This window comes from Choristoneura fumiferana, chromosome 29, assembly GCF_025370935.1.
Source record: "Choristoneura fumiferana chromosome 29, NRCan_CFum_1, whole genome shotgun sequence".
Lineage (NCBI taxonomy): Eukaryota > Metazoa > Arthropoda > Insecta > Lepidoptera > Tortricidae > Choristoneura > Choristoneura fumiferana.
The window spans coordinates 6,947,089-6,968,477 of NC_133500.1; the positions used below are offsets into that span (position 1 = coordinate 6,947,089).

Genomic DNA, 21,389 nt, shown 5'->3' on the forward strand with positions numbered 1-21,389 from the left:
TTGTATCACAGGGAATGATTTTACGTAACAATATAACTATGTACCTATTATTTTAACGAATATGTCGTAAAAATTTGATAAAAATTTCGGATACGCGGAATATAGAGTAGTTACGTTACGCTTATTTGCACTATTTGCGACGATGTCATTTCCAAAACCAAATTGCTGTTTAAGTATATTTCTCGAAAAATGGGTTATGGAAGCGATTTACAGCTTTCATTGTCACTATCAAATAGATTATCTAGTTATCTGAATAAAAGATATTTATTATTATTATTATTATTTAATTACTTATAAAAAATAGATTGGCGCGTATCATTTCTATTTCACTTTTTTTATTTTTGTATGTTTTCCTTTGTTCAAAAACTGTAACGTAAGTTGTAGGTAGGTAAGGTGTTAAAAAAACTCAATTTACATAGGTAGGCCAAAGTTTCGTTTTATTTAGAAAAGTAATTTGTACAATTTCACTAATTTACAAGTTTTTCAGTTGCGTTACTTCACGGACAACTTTTGTCTATCTACCTTCTCACTCGAACACAGTACTTCACTATACTAAAGTTCACAAAGTTGAAAGCCTTAAATTCCCAATTAGTACATCTCCTTAACAACTCGTAGTTATAGCGATTATTTACAAAAACACATTATTCTATGTATCACAGAAAAAATAATTATACTTCTAGCATTAAGCCATCCTTACACATAGCTACACGAAATGTCGTTTCCGAGGATGCAAGACTTAAGAGCGTAGCGAACAAATGTGTCGCTTACGTCATTTTTAATCACTTACGACATTTATGTCGCTTACGATTTTTTCAGGGTTGATAAAATAGTGAGTATGCAAATGTGAAGGACAGGCTCGATTTTAACATATTTATTACAATAGGAGAGTATTTTAAATTCATAAATCTGCTTACATATAAATTTACGTAGTTCTGATGATATGTAAGCAGTTTTTTTCTTATAAAACCGTAGTAACCTACATTCTAACTAGAGGATAGATAACTCAATATTTTGGTATTATATTTCGAAAACACTTTTTATTATAACACAACCTATCAGTCGTTTTGCTATAAATTTACTTGTTTTCATAATATTTAGGACATATAACATAAAATATTGAGTTTTTATATTTTTATTCTTTAAAGACGGATGATTATGAGATACAGCTTTTTGCTAGTAAATAATTCTCTAGGCCATTATTTGAATTAATAAGGATGTGGATCAATAAAGTTTTTTTTTATAAGACTGCAGTAATGAGAGAATAAATATCTAATAGTGAAAAAGGGAACCGCTGTCACTTTATTTACTTGTTAAAAGCGTGAAAAGGTTACAAACAGACAGACACATAGAGTTAGTTTCACATTTACGAAATTATAATAATTAAGCAGTATGGATTTATAATATTGTAAAATAGCTTTAACTCACAAATTACGGTTTCATTGTATAAAATTCATTAATAAATCAGTACGTGTAGTAATTCATTAATAACAAACCTAACCTAGTCACTGAATGATGTTAAGTAATCGATTCAGTGGAGACCAGTATCATTTAGTTAAATTAAACCTGACTTTGATAAGTGTATGTCATTACCGAGCACTAATGCTTTGTCATTTGAAGAAAATAATGAGCGAAGTAGGTACCAATGAGTTAGTATCGATGGTAAAACTATAAATACGAATTTGTGAGTTTTTTCACAACTCTCTTCAACTTCTTCTCTAGACTCCATCTGCACGATTCTATAAAAACTATCCTATGTCCTTTCCAAGGTCTTCAACTAAATTCATATCTATCAATTATTTTTATCTAAACAGGTTCAGCGTTAAGAGGCATACATACATACAGACAGCTACTTTCGCATAAATAATAAATAAGTATTATAAAGGATTTATATCTTTGATACAAAGATTTTATTGCTGTTTGTAGCTTTTTTTATTGCACTTGAACTGCCGTTTAGTTTGGAATAGAAATGCGTAGCAAATTTAGGTTATAACTGTAAAATATAATATGAAAAAAAATGAGTGAAAATCGATTTACAAGATTTTTAATCACACATACTCGTATTTGCGATTTGCAAATTATTCTAAGGTACGTATATATAATTTTTTATTTATCATTATGAAGTAACAGCGGTTCAACTTTTTTAAACTTTAAGTATACATTTTCGATGTTAAATGAAAATAGGCGTCATAAAGGTTAGTCTAATCAGTCTTTGATCAAAAATTTAAACAAAACTCATTCATCCATATAGATTGAGCATATCCGTAAGCAGTAAATATATCGTTATGTCGATGAAACATGTTTACTATAAAAACAATATTACAAATAATTTACTAAAATTTGAAGTAAAACATTAATTGACATTGCACTATAAACAAAATGGAAGAACTGTGCTAAATTTCATTGTCCTAATTATAAAGATATGTGTATGAGATATGAAAATGGCACATTTTTGTAGACAAATTAAAGCTTACGTTGTATATCTAGGTGGAAATTTGAAAACTGGTAAATACTTAATGTTTTAATGTTAAGCAGTTATGATACAGAGGCCACACTCACTTATAAATGTAAAAACATTGTTAAAAACCAGATCGTCTCAAAAGTAATATAGGGCTCAATCGATATTCGAAGTTTTTAATATGTTTCACACTTGCAGCAGTATTATTACAATTATTGAATACACAGTTGATGCAAAACAATTTTTAAAATTGATATGCTGTTTTTTTTTCAATAGCTGTTTTGATTTTGATTCAGAAGTACCGATGCGAAAGTAAATTGTGTGAAAATTATAAAAACTACTAACATCAATGCAAGAACTACAAAATGAAATGTAGGTATTTACATATAAAAATATGAATGTAACATAAAAATGTGTAATAATGTAAAAAGGCTATAAGAACACGACTTAGTTACTGACATTAAATTTAAAGATATATTTTAAAGTAAAGAAACAATCATTAAATTATTTTATACTCTGTAAACATATATTTCAAACTATACACGATGTTACATATATTTGTTAAATTTATACTGAAATATAATTACAAGTAGCAACAAGAATTTCAGTCGGATATTCGGAATTGACTTTTTGACAAAACGCTTTTCTTTAAACCTTAAATTAATCACTTGTGAAAAGTCACTTTCAATTGTCACTTAGAAAATTGACGTAAGTTTAAAAACAGTTCAAAACTGTTTTGTCGTAACACAGTTTAACACATAACATAGTTTTTGACGTTTAACACAAAACTGTCTACTTATTATAAAGTTTTCGTATATTCCTAGTTATACGTGTGTGGCAAGTGGTGATTGGAGACCATTACCTGCAAAAGACACTAATGTAATACTTATATTATTCATTTATAAAGTAATAAAAAACCTAAAATTAATAGAGAATAGAGAACAACACGAAGAAAGATTGCAAAGAGAAATTGAACAACTTTTTTGACAATTTTAATGATGATTCTTTGCCAAATTAAGTTTAAGATAAACTTGAAACTATGAAAGATAGATAAAAAAATAAGATGAAGACTCACCTTTCTTAGTAACAGTAGCATTACTTATAGTTCTATTCGACGGAGCTAATATGTAGTGAGAACTTGGCGACTGTGGAGTAGCAGAGGACGTGGCCACGCCAATCTAAGGACAAAAAACTTTCTTAATCTAAGGATAACAAAATAAATTCACCTAAAATACATTTTTTTACTTTCATAGTACACGTTCGAATGTAAGTAACATAAAACATTTCTAAAGTGAAGATATATTTTGTAAGTTATTTATTTTAATGTTTCGCAGCAAAATACCAACTGTTTTGATTATAAAATCAAAAGTACCCGAAGATAAAGAAAAAGTAGGTTTGATAAACTGATAATGGTGAGTGTGAGTGCAGAATTTATGGTTGTGGAAGACCGGTTTTTAAGTGGAAACTGCGTGCCAGCAATCGAAGTGTGGTGTGCTCCGTAGCTAAATGTTCTTCGTAAGGTAGCGTAAGGTAGAGATTTAAAGAGGAAAACTGAAATTTGAACTCAGGGAGGGACCTATGTCCATCAGTGAACTGACGCAGACTGAAGACGATGATTAAGTTAAAATAGATTTAGGTATATAAAATGTAAAGTTAAATTTTAAAGTAATGGATTTAATTTTAGAAGATGATATACATACCACCGGTTGCGTGCTGTCCGTTGATATTGTTGAAGTTGTTATAGGACTCGTCGCACACTGTGGCGAAGCCAGGCTCGTTGGTGATGTAATTGAATGCGATGATGTGCCTGTAGAAATCACTGATATTAAGATAAATCTGTTACGTGGAAAGTTATAAATACTGCTTTGGGGTCTCGTTTAGCTTTAAATAATACAAATTAAAATGTAAAAGATAGCTTTTTATTTTGCATGGTATAAAGATGCAAGCAATCGAGGGATTTAGTACCAAGAGTACTATATAGGATCGCTTTACCAATTAAAAATCGTAAATTAAGCATTTAATCTGATTTGAGCTTAACACATTTCTAATCATTTTGAGACTAAAACTGAGCTTAACAACTGATCAAAACTATACAAATTTTATTGTAGACCGTAGGTACAATAATCGTAAATAGATTTTTTTTTTTCAATAAGTGGCAATTGAACATTAAGTCTCCAACCTATTATCATTAAATAATTGTAGGGGCTGTTTCACCATCCATTGATTAGCGTTAACCGACGGTTAAATGTGATGCCGTCTCAGTCTATTCGAACAAAACAAATAGAGACGGCATCACACCAAACCGCCAGTTAACACTAATCAGTGGATGGTGAAACAGCCCCTTAGTAAACAGAATAAAAGTCCACTCATAGAAACTTAAGGAAGAAATATTTTTAATTTTGTTGATTCTAAAAAAATAATAACGACTATGAAAATCCCAACATACCTGAAGGTAAAACCACAGAACTCCTAACAGAAGAATAGGGAGGCGGCGCAGGCGTTGACGCAGGCTTCGCCGTATTCACGGTAAATCCCAGCCCTCCCCCACTTCTGAGATGGGGGTTTCCGTACGTCGCAGCATATCGGACGTCGACTCCTTGTATGATACCCCCGTTTGGTACACGGTTAACTGCAACAAGGGTTGTGGTGAGGTCTCAATTTTCAAGAAGTTTTAATGACCAATCAGCTTTATGGTCAGTGGGTTTGACTATGTAGGTAGAAGTCCTAAGGCCGTATTATTGTCTAACCCGCGGACGCTTGCTTTTACATTCATTATTTCTATTTACCCGACAGCCCGAAGGAGGATTATGTTTTCGAGCATCTTGTATGCATGTATGTAGGTATGTATGTCCATTTCTTTGGTCCTCGCCGCAGCCTAAACGGCTGGCCAGTTTTTAGCATAATGAGGTATCATTGGATTCGTCATAACTGTCGGAGTGACATAGGGTATGTAATATTTAAATATAGCGTCAGCGAAAAAATATATATCAGAGGAATAAAAAATATATTTTGCTTTGTAACAAATCAAATGTAAGCTAATAATTAGCCCATTATAAAAATATATGAGTTATAATTCATTTAATATATCGTTTTCACAGAAATATCAAAAAGTATAAAATAAAACATTTAATTTAAATAATCAAAAAACCCGACTGCCTTAAAAACTAAAAGGAAGAAAACAAGTCTAGTGGTCTAGAACTCTGTCAAGTAGCTAATTTAAAGTTCAACAGTCGGGACCCATTCAAATCGTGACCAGCTCAAAAATTGTTGGTAATGGGTACCGACGGTTGAACTTTACTCGTAAATTAGCTACTTGACATAGTTCTAGACCACCAAACTTATTTTCTTCCTTTTAGTTTTTAAGGCAGTCGGGTTTTTCGATTATTTAAACGTATTGTCTAATGGTGTAAGATGGTGATAGAGAGGTGGTGAAAGCGATGGCAAGAGCTCTCGCGTTAGAAAATAAGGCCTCTGGTGCTGAATCCCGAAAGGGGTAGACACTTATCTTGTGTGACGAATATGAATGCAATTGAGCCATGGATTTTTTATGTCAAAGTAAAGTTAAATGTCGAAAGGAAAACCTCTGTTGAGAAGAATCCACCAAGAAACTCAACAAGGTTTGGAAACAGATTCAGAAATTAGTATCATTTAAGATTTAATAAATATATTACTGTCGTTTTTTTTGTATAAACTTCTTTAATAAACAGCTAGCGTAAAACTACGACAGCGTATTTTAGAATATTAAGAATATAATTTGATAAAATTTGTAAGTACTCTGACCCGAGCTATAAAGTTATTATAGTTAATTGTTAGATAATGACACAAATTTGAAAGCTTTTAAAAGCAATTACATACATGAAAATAATAAAAAGAAAAAGTCTTTATTAAGGAGGATAATAAAGATCAAGGGAACGAAGTTAATGAACATAAAATAGATAAAAGTTCTGTTACCTACGAAAATAAAGCACTTGAACGTATCTTATAAGTTTGGGAATATGTAATTAAATTTTATTCAATCTTGCTGGCTAATCCTGCCGTAAAGCAAGTGCTTGCATTATTGTGTTTTGGCGTGGAGAGTAAGACAGCCTCTAGGTTGGCAACGCATCTGCAATACCCCTGGTGTTGCAGATGTTTATGGGCGGTGGTGATCTCTTACTATCAGGAGACTCACTTGCTCGTTTGCCATCCAGTAGAATAAAAAAAAACTTCGAAGAAGGTTTTTATTGTAGTTTGCTTAAGCATAATTATTTGTTGCATGATTAAGTTTATTATTCTTATACAATTTTCCTCGACAAAGTCTTTTTAGAAATAGACATGTTATTTATTTTTTATTTAAATTGTGTTTCTTGTATCAGTGATAATTATTTTTAATAACCTGTAGTTTGTACCGCTGCTGAGCAAAGGCCTCCCAGAGGCTCTTTGAACTCGTTTTGGGTTCGGCAAAATTTCCCCAGTCTGACTGGAATCGCTCTAAATTGTAATAGTAGATTGTACAACAAGAGCATAAAACGAGCCATTTTACCCGAGACGTTCATATGAACGTGGCTATATAGCCACCCGATCCGGTACGGCGAGGGTGGAAAGACACGTCGAGGGGAAAATGTTTTTCACTTCGATTGCGAGGAGATGAAATAGCAAAAGAGGAAACATTGTTCACGTACTAGGTTACCTTTTATCTTTCATGCGTTGTTAATATAGTTATAAATATTGAGTTTTATTAATTTATTTAATTGATTTTTAGTTATATACAAATTAAAAATTATTGAAAAATTCATTTAAACTTTTTCGTGTGGCTGTTCAGGCCCGATTACCTTGGTCTTAGACGAAGATTTTACTTTATGCACTAGACTAGAGCATAAAAAGTCATTTTATCATGCCTAGATCCAGCATAAACACGTACTTGACGAGCACGAGAAGTAAAAAATATATAGTTTTTAAAATTAACTAAGTCTCTTGTGGTGCAATTCTTTTTGGAAAACCGATACAGTCTACCTAGAAGAGTCCATTAGAAGAGCTTTATCATATTTCTAAAACAACTTTCAAAACTGGTATTGCCTCCGAAAGATTTTTTCAAATTATTAATTCATCTCTTAAAAAATATTAAATTTTATTCATCAGAATTGAAATATTTATGTTCCAAATTAATAAGTTCTTTTATAATTGAGATGAGGTGTGATAAACACCTTTGGAACCGGCTTCAGGAATTTTGTTTCGATAATTACCGGCTAATTAGCGTTTAAATATGCGACGGATTAGCGGTTCGTTAAAAATATAATTAATAAGGATTAAGGGTCAATATACTCTTATCTTATAGCAAAATTATCGTAAAATTTGGTTCATATATCTGCATGTTTAGTGAACCTAAAACTTATACTTATATTATGATCCATCGTCAAATTCCAAAACATAAACAGTTGAGAGTACAGACTTTCAATTTAACGCGGGAATTAAGAGCGTTTATATCTGCTGAGCTGGCAACGTTGTATTTCAAAAAAAATGTCTATCACGAATAATTATTGCATTTAACATTAACTTATATATTAAGAATTGTAATTTTCTCTGTGTAAGTACATGTTTTCTGTATCGCTTACTATTTCTGGTGTACAATAAAGAGTAATTGTATTGTATTGTATTGTAAGAATAGTTCTATCAGACTACATTTTTAATTTTCATTCAATTTTTATGGAATAATCGAGAAAAACTAACAAAAATGCAAAATTGCCAGTTCAGCAGGTATAACGTTCTTAAGATAAAATATACTTATTGTATTCATTTTCGTCCAGTTTAAATGTCACAATACAATGACTCTTTACTGAATACCACATAGTAAGCAATACAGAAACTCAACCAGAGTTCATCATTAGAGCAACACAACCGTTCACCATGCTAAGTACTACTAAATTTACAGGGCGGCACATCAAAGGTTTTTTTTTAAGACTTGGTAGAAAACTGCCGTGTATCAACAAAGCTAAAATTAAAGAATTTTATGATCATTTTGTCACACATACATTGCTTTTTCACCCTTTTCAGTTACTTACGGCACAAAACACAGATAGTTTCTGAAATCAATCTCCATACAAGCGTGCTCGAGCAACGCACACATAGACACTGCTCACGGACACGATATCTCGGACCAGTTGGGACCAGTGCGAGCGCGAGTGCCATTCGCTTGAGACACGCGTCTGTGAGCTTTCTTGTGCAATAATGGAGCAACAAAAAAAAATTTATTATAACTGTTCAGTGGACGGTTGTTTAAATAAAATACGTGAATTTCGCCAATAACAAAATCGTCGCAAGATATTTTCCGTGACAAATGTATAATATAAAAATGACATTAAAATTAAAATATTTTAGTTATTAATTATATCTCCATTCTTCCCGTTTCATTCTCAACATACAATCAAAAACAACTAGATACGAGTGCCACTACCACGATAGTTTTTTGGTGCATAAGCCATAGTTGACAACCTTAGAGCGACCGCCGAGCGTGGGTATGAAAAGTGAAGTAGGTACATTACAGGAGATTGACTTCTGAAATATCTGTGTTTTGTGCTTACGATTATATTATTATACAACATTAGAACATTGCGTTTGGAAAATTGTGTTGTAACTTAGACATACATCTACAATTATCTTTGTAAGTATTCAATGTTAGTATAACAAGGAGTTAAGTAATACAATTTTTTTCATGCCATTTCAACAAAGGTAGTTTGAAAGGACTATGGCGTAACTAAAGTTGCTATTTTATTCACCCCAGTTCACCCTTACTTACCTTTTTCCATGCTCTAACTTTTAAACGCAAAGGAGTTAAGATACAAGGATAAGAGGTAAAACAAGATAACTTTATGTCTTGCAAATGACTTGCTCATGACGATGATGTTCCTTGCAGGTATCAGATGTTAGGACGTCTGATGTCTGCTAGATGCGAGGTGATGGTGGTTATAGTTGGATTTGTGGGATGTGTGTGCATCCTTGTTGTTGTTGCAATGGACGCAGCTATGTGTGTGTTTGTATGTTTGATACTCCCTGATGCTAAACGGCGAAACAGATTTGGATGAAATTAGGCATGTAGATAACTGAACATCTGGAATAACACATAGGTTACCTACTTTGTATCCCTAAATTCTCAGGGGATAGGGATAAAATCTTGAAATAACAACCGCTGGGCTTAGAGTCATGAAATTTGGGATGGTTGTTTTTAATGCAACGTCAATGACTTGAAATGTGATGAATATAATGCGAACTGCTAAGGAATTGAATTAGCTCCCGTCGTCTGTATTCCCGGATAAATACAACCTACACTTACTTATTACTGGCACTTGTGGTATCCCATCTTAGGCCTCTAGGATGGCAACGCATCTGCAATACCCGTGTTGCAGATGTTTTGCGGTGGTGATCTCTTACCATCAGGAGACCCACTTGCTTGTTTGCTATCCAGTCGAATAAAAAAAAAGCCTAGGGCTCTTCAAGGCTAGAGTGAGAACTCCATTTCAATAGAATCCTGGAGACACTTCCAGCCAACTAAGATGAACATCGGGTTGACTAGGTGTTGGTGATGTGACTATTTTTCTTTTTTAATTCCTTTTAGATTACAATCACATCAACAGGGACTTACATAATAAAGTGTGCCCAGAGAGACGTGGTGCTTTACTTTAGGCCTTATAAATAGGCTCAGAGTTGCTCAGCGAGCTATGGAGAGAGCTATGCTTGGGGTTTCTCTACGATATCGAATCAGAAAATGAGATACGTAGAAGAACAAGGGTCACCGACATAGCCAAGCGAATCAGCTCGTTGAAGTGGCAATGGGCGGGCCATATAGCACGGAGAGTAGATGGCCGTTGGGGCCGAAAAGTTCTCGAGTGGAGGCCGCAGATCGGCAAGCGCAAGGTAGGACGTCCACCAACAAGATGGACGGATGACCTGGTTAAAGCCGCGGGTTTACGGTGGATGCAGACCGCTGCCAACCTAAGCAACTGGATGTCTGATGATGATGATGACGGTGTACTGCCTTTTCGGCGAAATATGTTTCGCCAAATTTTACTTAGCAACAATCTTTCGCCAAAGTTTCATTTGGCAAACAATTCGTTGGCATAACTTCACTCCGCATTTTTCTTATTACGCAACAATTTTATATTGCAAAATTTACTTCATAACACTTTTATGTGGCAAATAATTATGTAGCAAATGATTGGCTTAGGCGAATAACAAATTGTCAAATAACATTTGGCCAATTTTTATATTGCCAGGTTTACTTTAAAATTTGTGCGAGCGAGCGAAGCGAGCGAGCAGACGGCTCGGAGCAGAAGCGACTTGGATAGTTTAGGTTCAGAAGGCTAAGGCGGGAGCGAAGCGGAGCGTAGCTCCCGCCTTAGCCTTCGATGTTAGGTTTTTTTTATAGCAGCCAGGATAACTGCCACTAGGAAAGTAGGTTTGTATGTTATTCAATATTTTGCTAAGTTAAGGTATGCCAATCAATACGTTTGACCAAATTTTAACGACATCTTAAAAAAATCCCAGGTAATAATTTGAATAATAATAATTTATCAAATGATTAGTTGGGAAATGATGTCAGTGCGAAATGTGAGTTGGGAAATAACATTTCGCCTAAAAAAATATGGGATAAATAGTTTGGGAGCTAATATTTTGCTAAATAATTTTCGCCGAATCATTAGTAAACCGATGATGACGTTAGGGTGCCTTAAATGTCTAGAAAGCTGTCAGATTCCATTGAAATATACTGTACGCTGTTACTTAATTGTAAGTTGGGCCGTTTAATTGTTCATTTTCAGATCTTACCTTCTGTGGTAGGTATTCCGACGTTGTTCAAAGCGTTGCTACTGTTTTGCCGCTTGCGTTGCAACGAGTTGTTTTGCGATCCGTTCCCGGGATTGAACTGTACGGTCGATGCCGTATCCACGCTCCGGGGTAGACTACCGTTTACCGACCTGTATGTTAACAAAAAAATATTATATATCATGGGACATTTGACACCAAATTAACCTTGTCCCAAACAAAACTTGTAGGTACTATGGGTACTAAGAAACAAGAAAAAAAAATGAGCACCGATTGGGGATTGAACTCGGGAAATTTTTCTTTAAAGGTTAGTCCTGCGGATTATTCTCATTTTTACTTTTCTGGGGCCGGAAATCGAACCTGGGTCGCCGTCAATCTGTGACGCGTAGGTACTAACTAATCATATACTTACACTAAAACGAGCGTTGCATACATTGTCATGGCAAAATTTGCAGATTAGTAATATGTTCTTAGTTTAGAGTTACCACTTTTATTAATTTGAAAATTATTTTTCACTTCTCATGCTCGTAAAGTTCGTGTTTATGCTGGATCTAGGAGACTTAAAATGCCTTTTTATGCTCTTGTGCATAAAGTAAAATCTTCGACTACGACCAGGACAATCAGGTGTTAACAGCCACAAACGAAGTTTTTATATATTTTTTTAATCAAATAAATAAAAAAAAACTAAATATTCATAGCTATATTAGCAATGCATGGAAAATTAAAGGTACTTAGTAAGTGGACAATTGTTTCCACTGTTGTTATTTCATCTCCTCGCAATCGAAGTGAAAAGCAGAGTGTAAAATACGAGCATTAAACCCATTTTCCCCTCGACGTGTCTTTCCACCCTCACCGTACCGGATCGGGTGGCTATATGAACGTCTCGGGTAAAATGGGTTTAATGCTCGTATTTTACACTCTGCTTTTCACTTCGAATGCGAGGAGATGAAATAACAACAGTTTATAAAGAACATTCTTTATAATAGACCGTTAAAAAACTTACTAAAACCCATAATAAACATCCATCCATAATAAACATAAACGTCAAAACAAAAAACGAGCGACAGTACAAACAACTAAAACAAATGTGTCACCATTACTCAAATCAGTCAAACAAATAATTTACCTGTTAGGAGTTAATTTGTCAGCGCTTAGCGTGGGCGACTGTACCCGAAGAGACCCTGGGGTATAGTCGTGTCCGTAATGCACGTAGGTTTGATACCCGTTTACCTTCGGAAAAAAGAATTAGGTTAAAATTGTGGCAGTAATATTTTATTTACCTTTTCGTGTTAACGAGGGTTTCTTGACATACCAGAAGAAATATCGCTATCGGGTTAGTATCGTAAGGTCTTTAACATTCTTTGAGTTGTTATCGTTGTTAGGAGAGTCACTGAGAGATAAGTCCGAACAATGAATACTGCCAATTATTATTTATTGCCATATAGGACGAGTACACAGTTTAAGTAAAATGTTTTGCTCTATTTGCCGATCCTTGTTTTTTGATTGCTCCTCTACCACTCAAAGGTTGACTGGCAGAGATCCCTGTACTTAACAATTTACTTTTTTTTGTAACCTTTTTGTTTCTCCTTTTTGTACAATAAAGAGTATAAACAAACAAACACAGTCCTATGGGCGAGAGACTACTGGCGAGCCCGTCGGTATAGCTAATCTCGAAACTCAAAGTTAATATCGAACAGTCCCTCTCGCTCTCGTGTTAAATGGACAGTGTCAGAGGGACCGCATGACATGAACTTCGAGTTTCGAGTTTCGTAGTAGCCCTGCAGATCTTTAGTCTATTAATATACACAATTTTAATCAGATCAATGACGCAAATCTAGCTTCAATCGAACGAATCAACAAACTTTCATCGTAATTGCAACTATTTTAAGTGAAACTTAAATAAATTATTAATTACTTCATCATTCAGCCTATATACGTCCCACTGCTGGGCACAGGCCTCCTCTCAGAACAAGAGGGCTTGGGCCATAGTTCCCACGCGGGCCCAGTGCGGATTGGGAACTTCACACACACCAATAATTAATTAATTACTTACTGCAATAATATTAGGTAAATACAAAAAAAAATGCAATTAGAAGATAATCAATAAAGTAAACTCCAAATACATAATACTGTTAAATTAGATTGCTTTTTCTAAACCAAAATTCGTACGATTACAAAGGAAAATGGCAATCCAAATAATTAAACTCTTCAGCTTGCAATTTATCCAAATTTTCTATTGAAAAGCATTCACAAAGAATTTCCTTATTTGACAGGAGGTATTTAAACAAGATAACAGCCGGAAAAAAGTATCTTTATTATAAAAAGGTCGGCTAAACTGTAATGAAATGATTTGACGGGTATTGATTTCATTACCCTCATTTATACTTTCAATTTTGTTTTTAAATTAATTTGCTTCGTTTTTGTTTCCTCTAAAATTTAATTTAGTTACGACAAAAACTCGATGACGATGATGTAGTAAAAAAAAATACAAAAATGTTCTTACGTCAAAATTCTTTTTTGTGCCTAAATTAGATGGAATTTTATATACACATTTACGAAATTACGAAATTAGGCCTCTATTTTTACTACCCCCGTAAACACAAACAACCAATGAGACCAATGAGGTGGAGAGGCTACAAAAGTTTATAGGCATCTAATATAGTAATGTAAGTGTATAGTTTAGACGACAGCAAACAAACTCTTCATAAAAAATGTAAAAAATGCTTATGCCAAACCGAGGCATAAAAAAAATTTCATGTTTTATTAATATTCTTATATCACCAACCTTATAACAGTCCGCATAAGCAGGGTCAGTATAGTCATTGCTATACCGGTACGGTTGGTACGTGTTGTTCTGGCTTATAGAGTTCAACGGTACCGTACCGGCTAACGGTATACCGCTGCCGAGTTTTGCATTCGAACATAGAGTGCTATCTGATCCAGTATTCGGGTAGTCCTGAGGAAAAATGGTGTATTAAAATCTAGCTTAGAAATGGGAAAAAACAGTACTAGACTAATGTTTTCCTTCTTGGAAGTACCGGTATGAAACGATACTTGTAACAGCAATTTAGTGTCAGTAAAACGGTACCGGAAAAGTGGTACCGGTATTCTATTTAGCAACTGATTTGACAGCGTAGAATTTTTTTACCACTAAAGTACCTACAGTACTAAATAAAGTTTTTGTGAAAATATTTGTTATATTTTTTTGCCAATGCTGCGTTGAATGTCACGGTTTAGCGGTATGGGGTGAACATAATTAAAAATATTATTTAATCCATACATTTATCGTGCATTTTAATAAACAAAAAAAAAACAACAAAAATCTTAAAAACAAATTCGATATTCATGAATTTTACAGGATACTCCATGCACAATTTGTGGTAGGTAAATCACCGTATTTTTGTAGAACGCACTCCAAATAAAACAATTTGAGATTAAGATCTTTACGACTAAGTAAATTAACCTTTGTTTAAGCAAACAGTGAACAAATTAGTTGCCGTTAAAGGTTAACAGTGTCTTAATAAAAGCGAGTTAAAAAGTGCCTGTAAGGCCGTAATGTACCTATTTTAAGTTGTCATTACCCTATTAGGGTTAATGGTTGTGACGCTTTCCTAAATAAATGCGAGATAAACTGTTGTAATTATAATATATCTCGTAGAAAACTCTAGTCAATGGCATTAAAAAACTTAGTCAATTTTGTAAAATAAGTGGTAGGCAATGACATTCATACAGAATGATTCTAAAGACGTGAACAGGACTTACCCTACCAGATTCAGTTATCTAGTTAGTTAGTTTGAATTGTTCTTTATTTCTCTTTATTTTTCTTTCTACAGAAAAAGTGAGAACTACCGAAATTTTTAACAAAAAAGTAAAACTAGCCCAAAAAAATATTGACAATCAATTTAACCGACTACAAGTCGTTGCCTCAGCACGAGTCAGCCTCCTTTTTTGAAGTCGGTTGAAAAGTAATAATCTATTTACTAAGTGCATGGTCACTGCAAATAAAAGTGTCAGGGATTTACATAATTAAATAATTGTGATGTGAACGATCCATTATCAATTACTGAGGGTAGGGTTGGTCCTGCTCACGTCTCCGAATCATCCTGTATGTCAAATACTTACAACCTCACAGCTCCCGTTGGCTTGTCGTAATTCAAGCTTCAGATCACTTATGTTTGAATTTCTATCGTTTTCTTTATATAGTTCTTCGGCGGTCACTGTGACGTCAGGTTTTTCTACGAAAAGAAACAGGAAATATTGTGATGCCGTTCAAAACATCGTATTAAATGAAAGTTAATCCGGATAACTCACGTATTAAGTCGAGTTTAGCTCGACATGTTTTGGGCTAATTCGTAGCTCTTTGTTCGCAAGACCGGCAAATTGCTGATTTGGGACCATTTCGTGACATGCATAACTTATTTTTTTTTCTCTTTTTATTTCTTTTATCCATTGTTGTTTTGTTTGTCACGAATAAATATTTTCTTTCTTTTCTTTCTTTCTTCCTCTAGGAGTCTAGGAGCTACGCGACTCAGCGGCTGCTGCGCACTGCGCGCCACCGCTCTGCTCGTGGGACATTAATTAAATTAGCCCGAAACATGTTCAGCTAAACTCGATTTAAGACGTGAGTTATCGGGATTCTGGATTAACTTTCATTTAATATGAGTGATTCTTACGGTAGTTTCACGTTCAAAATATCGTAGTTTAATAAAAGCGAAAAATAACATTATAATTTCTATTACTCACCCGTTACTTGCGTCTGCTTGTTTTTTCTCTGTTTTCTCTGACATAGGATCACTAACATCACCAATGCCGCCACCATTATAGTCCCCGATGTCACCCCAAATAGAATCAAGAGCAGTGGAAACGTTTCTGAAACCAAAATTCTTATTATACCCGAGTAATACGAATGTTTGTTCTCGGGTCTTTGATGTTTTAATTATTTATGTAGGAATGAGTGATATGCTGAATGACTGATTGAATGTGATGATCGAATGACGGAGATGGAGTGAATGAGTGTCGAGGAGAAAGACGTAAGACGTGTGTGCGAAAGGACGTGCTGCTTTATTATTTTAACTAAGATTGTGTTTTTTTGAGTTTCTTTTGAATTATATTTTATCTCGCCAACTAAGGTGTTTTCCTAAAGTAAAACTCTACAGTTTTTGGGGCTCGACCGGGATTACAGCGATCCAACTGGATTTTTTAAGACGACGACGTGTTCATAGAACAAAAGACGACGACGACGGCTCACGTCAAACGAAAAATCCAGACGACGAAAATACGATTGAAAATAATTTGTGACGAGGAAAATGCCTAAAGAAACAAGACGTAACAGTCGGCGAGTAGAATTTGAAGATTCTTTTGAAGAAGCGATGTCATCATCACGAGGGGGCGGTGCCATGTTACATCTGACAGAGGAACTGGTTCCAAAGTTCTCTGGCCAGGATAAGACGTATCCTGCGACCAAGTGGATCCAAGACGTGGAAGACAATGCCGAGGTGTTTGGATGGACGCCGGTACAGCAGTTACTCATGGCAAGGCGGTCGTTGACAGGTACTGCGGCACTATGGTTACGCGCTGAGAGGATGTACAAGACGTGGGATGAGTTAAAAGCTAGTCTTTTAAAGGAATTCCCTGATACCATTGACAGCAAGACTATCCACGAAATGATGAGTTCACGAGTGAAGAAGTCTGACGAATCGTGCATCGACTATATGCTCATCATGAAAGAACTGGGTAAACGTGGGAAGATGCCCGATTATGTCGCGATCAATATATTATCGACGGTATAAGAGACGACCCAATGAAGAAAATGATGTTATATGGAGTGACGACATATTCTGAGTTAAAAGAAAAATTCAAAATTTACGAGACGATTAAAGAAGATTCGAAGACTAAGAAGACCCCAAATTTGCCTATCCAAGAAGTTAGAAACAAGCCGAAAAGTAAGTGTTACAGTTGCGGAGAAAATAACCACATGTCCAATGAGTGCCCGCACAAGCCAAAAGGACTAAAATGTTTCCGGTGCAATGAATTTGGTCACATTTCATCACAATGTACATCGACGGCGGGAACAAGCAAAAGTCATCAAAGGCAAAATGGCGGATCAGCGGCGAGTCACATGTGTGTTAATAACAACATTCCGAACGGGAACAAGAGCGAACGACAGAACGAGACTGAGACTTCATTCGGTTCGGTCAAGATGGCGGCAATGACGGCGCCACAGGAGACGACTGTAGCGAATGACATGAGTGACAACAACAATGTCAACGATGATGGCGGACGGCCGACGTATAATCGTAAACCGATGAAAGAAATTATTTTATTTGGAAAAAGTATTAGTGCATTAATAGACTCAGGAAGTGACATTAATTTAATTTCGATTGACTGTTTACAAGCTTTGAACGCGCCAAAATATGAACAGAGCATGATTTCTTTGAGTGGACTTGGTTCGACGCGTGTTTATTCGTTAGGTTTTATCAAAACAAACATTTTTATAGATGAACAATGTTTCGAAGACGTAGTTTTACATATTGTGCCTAGGAATGTGATGCCGTTTTCTGTAATTTTAGGCCAAGATTTTTTAAAGAATGTAACGTTTGTTATGGAAGGCAGTCGAGTACTTTTATTAAAGTCTAGTAATGATTGGTACCGTAACTTTATGTGTAGTTTTTTGTGTTTCCGATGTTATAGGTTACATGAAGGATCCAGAGTTACAAGAGGAGGTAAGACAAGTTGTTGAGACGTATCGGCCTAACAAGACGAAAGAGGCTCCAGTTCAGTTGCGTATTACATTGAAGGATGACGTCCCGGTTGCGCAACGACCACGACGGCTGGCTTTGGCCGAGCAACAAGAGGTTGAGCGTCAGGTGAAGCAATGGCTAGAAGACGGGGTGGTTCGGGTAAGTTATTCCGAGTACGCTAGCCCATTGGTGCTTGTCAAGAAGAAGGATGGTAGCACTAGAATTTGTGTTGATTATCGACAGATAAACAAAAAGATGGTGAAAGACGAATATCCGTTGCCAGTCATAGGAGATCATATTGATAAGCTGGCAAAGGGAAGGGTGTTTAGTACAATTGATTTGAAGAATGGGTATTTTCATTTGACAGTTCACGAAGACTCTGTCAAATATACTGCGTTTGTGACACATAACGGGCAATACGAATTTTTAAAGGCTCCGTTTGGTTTATCGGTATGTCCAAAGGTGTTCACAAGATTTATTAATGCGATTTTCAGAGATTTAATTGAGATGGGAATTGTTCTGATTTTTATTGATGACGTCATTATAATTGCAGAGGACGAGACACAAGCCGTTGAACGACTTAAGTTAGTACTAGTAAGAGCATCTCAGTATGGACTCGAGATTAACTGGAAGAAGGCGCAACTGATTCAAAGGAAGGTGGAGTACCTTGGTCATGTTGTGGAGGACGGAACTGTGCAACCAACACCAGAAAAGATAGATGCTGTGGTAAGATTTCCTCAACCTACTAACGTGAAGCAGTTACATGGATTTGTTGGTTTAGCATCGTACTTCAGGAAGTTTATCCAAAACTTTGCTCTTATTGCACGACCTTTAACAGAATTGCTTAAGAAAGATGTTGATTTTACATTTGGTGAACCTCAGAAAGCAGCGTTTAACATATTGAAGAAGGAACTGATAAGTAAGCCTGTATTAAGAATTTTTGACCCATGTTTGTACACAGAATTGCACACGGACGCATCGATGTACGCAGTAGCTGCTATTTTACTTCAACGATGTCCAGATGACAACCATATGCACCCAGTGTATTATATGAGCAGGAAGACTAATGACGCAGAACAGAAGTACACGAGTTACGAGCTTGAGGCTTTAGCAATAATTGAAGGAGTGAAGAAATTTAGACATTATTTATACGGACTAAAATTTAAAATTATTACTGATTGCCAGGCTTTTGAGATGACGCTGAGGAAAAAAGATTTGACTACCCGAGTAGCTCGATGGGTATTAGTACTACAGGAGTACGACTATGAAATAGTACATCGTACAGGATCGCAGATGAAACATGTTGATGCTTTGAGTAGATATGTCGGAGTAGTTACCAGAGAATTCCATGAGCAGATCAAGAAAGCTCAAGAACTAGATTGTGGCTTAAGGGCGATTCGAGAAATTTTGAAAGAAAAACCATACATGGATTACTGTATGCAGAATGATATACTCTACAAAGGACTGCAATTAGTCATTCCACAGGGAATGGAAGGTGATATCATAAAAATGTACATGAGAATGGACATTTTGGAAAAAAGAAGATGGTGGAGTTAATTAGTAGAGATTATCACATACAAGATTTACATAAGAAGATAGACGAGTTTATGGTCACATGCATTCCATGTCTGCTGGCGACTAAGAAGAGTGGAAAACAAGAAGGTTTTCTTCATTGCATTGATAAGGGCAGTATTCCATTGCACACACTACATTGCGATCATATTGGACCTTTATCTGAAACAAAGAAGCAGTATAACTACATACTTACGATTGTTGACGCATTCACGAAGTTTGTTTGGGTATTCCCAACTAAGAGTACAACGGCGAAAGAGACATTGGACAAGCTAAGGATACATCAACAGGCTTTTGGTAATCCTTATAGACTTATTACAGATCGAGGAGCTGCGTTTACGAGCAACGAGTTTAAGGAATATTGTCAGACGGAGAATATTCAACATACGCTTATTACGACTTTCCAAGAGGAAACGGACAAGTTGAAAGAATCCATCGCATTTTGGTATCAGTATTGACGAAGCTGTGCATTTCAGATCCAGGACTGTGGTATAAGCATGTTGCGAGACTGCAGCTCTTAACACGTATCAAAGAAGTATCGATACGACACCATTTGAACTGATGTTTGGAACGAAAATGCGAACAAAGGAAGATATTGAAATATACGATATGTTATTGCAAGAGGAACGAGATGCTTATATCTGTAACCGAGAGCAGCTACGATGTTCAGCGAAGGCGCAGATATTGAAGGTGCAAGAAGAAAATAGACGTAACTACAATAAACGACGCAAAGTTAGCACATTGTATCATGTTGGAGATCGTGTGGCTATCATGAGGACGCAGTTTGGTACATGTTTGAAATTGAAACCTAAATTTCTGGGACCCTACCGCGTGACAGCCGTGACGGGCAAGGACCGGTACGACGTAGAGAAGGCAGACAGTTCGACAGAAGGACCCACTCGTACTTCTACGTCAGCTGATTACATGAAGCCGTGGCCTAGGGGTCAATGAACTGCGGGTCAGTCAAAAGACGTTATGCTGCACTGCATATAAGGTAGAATTTTTATTTCTTATGTTTTTGCGGTTTCACGAAAAGTATTCGACTGACTGCCCACAAACGATTTTTTTTTTGATTGATTGATTTGAGATGTTTATGATGAGATGTTCTACTTAGGTGTTACTGTTAAGAGTTTGTTTATTATTTAGATGGATGACGGTTTAGTTTTGTTTCAGTATAGGTAAGTTTGTTTAAAGATGTTTTGCATTGTGTAACTTTAGGTACGGTGTGCCTGAGGACAGGCACAAGCAGGAAGGCCGAGCTGTAGGAATGAGTGATATGCTGAATGACTGATTGAATGTGATGATCGAATGAGGGAGATGGAGTGAATGAGTGTCGAGGAGAAAGACGTAAGACGTGTGTGCGAAAGGACGTGTTGCTTTATTATTTTAACTAAGATTGTGTTTTTTTGAGTTTCTTTTGAATTATATTTTATCTCGCCAACTAAGGTGTTTTCTTAAAGTAAAACTCTACATTTATTTATCTATATAAGTATGTTTATCTATTACCTAGTGTCCATTAGTACAAGCTTTGCTTAGTTTTGCAGGTGGTAGGACCTTGTGCAAGGTCCGCACGGATTGGCTACCACCATCTGCTCGCTAATCCTGCGTGAAGCAGCAGTGCTTGCACTTTGTGTTTCGGTGTGGAGAGTAAGGACAGCCGGTGAAATTACTGGCACTTGAGCTATCCCATCTTAGGCCTCTAGGTTTGGCAACGCATCTGCATTCCCCCTGGTGTTGCAGGTTCTATGGCGGTGGTGATCTCTTACCATCAGGAGACCCACTTGCTCGTTTGCCATCCAGTCAAATAAAAAAATAAATAAAAAAAGTTT

General features: G+C 35.7%; 1 protein-coding gene across 1 annotated transcript in view; it reads right to left on the reverse strand.

Moving 5' to 3' along the window:
* Nucleotides 1-410: 410 nt before the first annotated feature.
* The window catches only part of LOC141444073 (irregular chiasm C-roughest protein-like), a gene marked incomplete at its 5' end in the record, with an annotated part of 53,804 nt that continues 32,825 nt past the window's right edge, over nt 411-21,389 (reverse strand). The window contains 9 exons of the mRNA XM_074109507.1: nt 411-3,317; nt 3,531-3,633; nt 4,156-4,262; nt 4,902-5,084; nt 11,252-11,400; nt 12,375-12,478; nt 14,034-14,204; nt 15,371-15,483; nt 15,992-16,117. Coding sequence (XP_073965608.1) covers nt 3,280-3,317; nt 3,531-3,633; nt 4,156-4,262; nt 4,902-5,084; nt 11,252-11,400; nt 12,375-12,478; nt 14,034-14,204; nt 15,371-15,483; nt 15,992-16,117 — 1,094 coding nt within the window. The remainder of the gene's footprint in view (nt 3,318-3,530; nt 3,634-4,155; nt 4,263-4,901; nt 5,085-11,251; nt 11,401-12,374; nt 12,479-14,033; nt 14,205-15,370; nt 15,484-15,991; nt 16,118-21,389) is intronic.